The 3,529-nt window shown below is 36.1% G+C and overlaps 1 protein-coding gene across 5 annotated transcripts in view; it reads right to left on the bottom strand.

The window, feature by feature from the left end:
* Positions 1 to 3,529, bottom strand: part of LOC107687559 (transmembrane protein 19-like) — a 15,760-nt gene that overhangs the window by 6,421 nt on the left and 5,810 nt on the right. For all 5 annotated transcript variants that reach the window (XM_016484935.1, XM_016484939.1, XM_016484938.1 and 2 more), the window contains exon 5: positions 213 to 467. In XM_016484935.1, coding sequence (XP_016340421.1) covers positions 213 to 467 — 255 coding nt within the window. The remainder of the gene's footprint in view (positions 1 to 212; positions 468 to 3,529) is intronic.

Raw genomic sequence — 3,529 nt, 5'->3', positions numbered from 1 at the left:
GTTGTAGTTTTTGAAAAGTGATTTCTGCTAAATAAAATATCTCCTTTTGAAGTGGACTTTGAACTTTGTAACTTTGCAGATCTTTTTTATGCTCAAACAGCAACATTACAGACTAACTAAAGTTGAAAAGGTGAAAAGTATAATAGGACCCCTTTAAATTCTTACTTAGAATATTATGCTAATTTCAACCATTTAATTTTTGGACTCTGTACCTGCTGGGACATCTTTCCAGGTGGTAATGAGCCTGGGTTTTCTCTTACTAAGCACAGGACCAACTTCAGAAGCCCAGGTGTCCCCTGTGCTGCAAGCCAGGGCTCCTAAGAGTGACAAGCACATCCATGAAGCGGAATATTGCTTCCCAAAATCCACAGGTATTTCTCCAGGACCAACTTCAATCATATAGAGCAGGGCCAATTCAGTAGGAACTCCACCATTACAGAAAACTTGCAACCAGTTCCTCTGGCCTCCTGCAGACATTAAAGACACACAAGTAATGTTATCAACAAGCATTCTATACAGCAAAATCAAAAAACACTTTGAGAAAGATTGGGTTGGAGGCTGCATTGGACAGATGCATAAACAAACAAATGAGCATTAAAAAAAGCTTAAGCTCAAAGCTTACTCGTTCAAGACTAACATACTGTTATTTGCACTTAGTTGTGAATTAAAAAAAAAAAGTAAATTAAAAAAAACAATCAATCAAACAACAATGATGCCTTTGATGCCCAAACAATCAAAGAGGGAAATTAAAGAAAAATTAGATTTGGGGAACACAAACTATGTAATGAACCGCTTACGATACCACCAGAGCTGAAGAAACAAGTGCCTCATCTGCTTTCTGCCACTTCCACACAAGAAAACATCCATGTCAAGCAAACATCTAAGCCTCTGCAGAATTCAGAAAGGGTGAAGTGAATTACAATGGCCAAACAGAGCAGAACAACTCCTTGAATGGCATCAAACTTTTATGTGATTTGTCTGTAGATATATTTTTAATGTCTGTAAGGCAAAGATATACATGGAGTTTCACGCTCAAGTTCACAGAGACCGCAAGACGGCAGAAAGCACATGTTTGCTTTCATTATTTTACAAAAGCATGTTTTGTTGTTATTGTGAGTGCACACAAATAAACGTAGTCTTTACAGATTTGAAAGATGTATTACTCTTATCTGTATGATTAAAAATGAGGGAGTATTTTAAGAGCAAGGGGCCACACCGGCGCCTCCATCTGTCCTGCAGTGAGTGCTACTGTTCAGCTCCACACTCCACTATAGCGCACATTTCTCTAGGTTAACATTAGATTGAGCAGCCATGTAAAGTTGCTAATACTTACATATTTCAGATGATAAGCCATATTTGAGGTCGATGAATGATAGGCGAGCGTTTGGATTTCCTGCCTGATGTACTGTATTACCACAAAGACCAGCCGTTAACGATCTGTTAGTCACGGACTGCGTGACTTCGCCTGTGGATTTTGTTTATTTTTTTATTTTTTCTGTGACTAAGCGACTAATAAAATTTCGGTCAACCAAGCCTCTTCTGGTCGACTAACGGTTAGTCGACTATTAGGGGACAGCCCTACAATTTACCCTGATCTTCAAATTCAACAAGTTTTCAACCCCGGTCTTAATGCATCACTCTGGAGCATCAGTGAGCATTTGAACCTTCTGTAATAGTTGCATTAGCATTAGATACTTCAAAGTCAATAGCATTTAAACCACCTTGATGAAATAAATTACCTAATATGTCTCTATTTAAATAATGTAGTCTATTCTTCCAAATAAAGTTATACATTTTCTTATTTACTTGCCTAATAATTGACTTTGGAGTATCTAAAACCATTGCTGTATAAGATAATCTTGACAGTCCTTCAGCTTTTGACAGTAATATTCTACCATTCAAAGATAAATCTCTAATTAACCAAGAATTAAATTTCTTTTGTACTTTATCAATCAATGGAAGATAATTTAAATCAATTCTTTCCTTCTGATTTTTACAAATTTTGATTCCCAAATAAGAAACATGGGTTTTAACTGGTATACCACACAATTCCACCACACCATCAGGTATATCTTTCAATGGAAACAGTTCGCATTTATTAATATTTACAGTTAAGCCTGAAACTGATGAAAACACATCTAAACACCTAAGTGCCGCATCTATTTCTCTGTTACTTATTAAAAAAATAGTTGTGTCATCTGCAAGCTGTGAGCATTTTATTTCTGTCAAGTAAACAAATACCCTGAAATGGATTCTTTTTAATGTGAAGACACAACACTTGCATAACTAATAAGAATAAGAAATGAGCTGCAGGGTCTCCTTGTTTTACGCCTCTAGAAGTACTATACGAATCCTTTATAATATCTTTAACAGCTTTTTTGAAATTGCTCATTTTCAAGACTACTCCAAGTAAACTGAACTTTACCAGGATTCCTATCTCTCCATACATCAAGACAGTTAAGATGCAAACATAAATCATTAATAAGATAATAACAATGATGGCTTACATGTCTTGGGGGCAGACAGTCCAATAAAGGATCACTGATAGTGTTCCAGTCTCCACCCAAAACCAAATTAGCATTAGAAAATTTTGACAACAATCCTGAAACCTCCTCTTCAAAACTCTGCATCACATTTTGATTCTCAGTTTTGTTATTATTAATAAGATAATAACAATGATGGCTTACATGTCTTGGGGGCAGACAGTCCAATAAAGGATCACTGATAGTGTTCCAGTCTCCACCCAAAACCAAATTAGCATTAGAAAATGTTGACAACAATCCTGAAACCTCCTCTTCAAAACTTTGCATCAAATTTTGATTCTCACTTTTGTTATTATAACCATAAATGTTCCCTAATATAACAATATTAACTTCTATCTCTAGTACCAAAATTACCCATCTTCCAGATGTGTACATTACTTTTAAGTATTTTCCCTTTAAACATTCCTCTCAAAATCGCAACACCCGCAGAGTTAAGACCCGTTCACACCGCCAGGGACACACAGTGACAGAGCAACATAATCCCATTCATTTTCAATGGAGAGCCGGCGACTTCCGGCGACAAGAGCGACAGTGACCATTGGCGACGGAATGTGGGTGCAATATCTGTCAAAAAAATCACAATTTGATATTTTCCCCCAAATCGCACAGCCCTAGTTCAAATATACAAAAGTGCTGGAAAATCAAAGAATTTGTGGGACCTGAAGGATTTTTTGATTTTTTGAAGAACAGCAGGCAGTTTAACTGTTCAGAACAAACAAGGGACTCATGACTATCCGCTCATGACAGCTATCACTAAACAAAAAACACAGCTGTGGATCATTCAGGCAACAACACAGTATTAAGAATCAAGTGTATGTAAACTTTTGAATGGGGTCATTTGTATAAATTCAACAATCATTTTTTTCTTGTGGACTATATGTAAACATATGTGAAATATCTTATTCAGGCCAGTACTAAATAAACAATAACATGCATTTTGTATGATCCCTCTTATTTTGGTAAAATAATTAACATTTTGCAGATTC

This window comes from Sinocyclocheilus anshuiensis, unplaced genomic scaffold (genome assembly GCF_001515605.1).
Source record: "Sinocyclocheilus anshuiensis isolate Anshui unplaced genomic scaffold, SAMN03320099.WGS_v1.1 scaffold233, whole genome shotgun sequence".
NCBI classification, from domain to species: Eukaryota; Metazoa; Chordata; class Actinopteri; order Cypriniformes; family Cyprinidae; genus Sinocyclocheilus; species Sinocyclocheilus anshuiensis.
The sequence above is the reverse complement of the archived record's forward strand: the minus strand, read 5'-3'. Positions and strand labels throughout refer to the sequence as shown.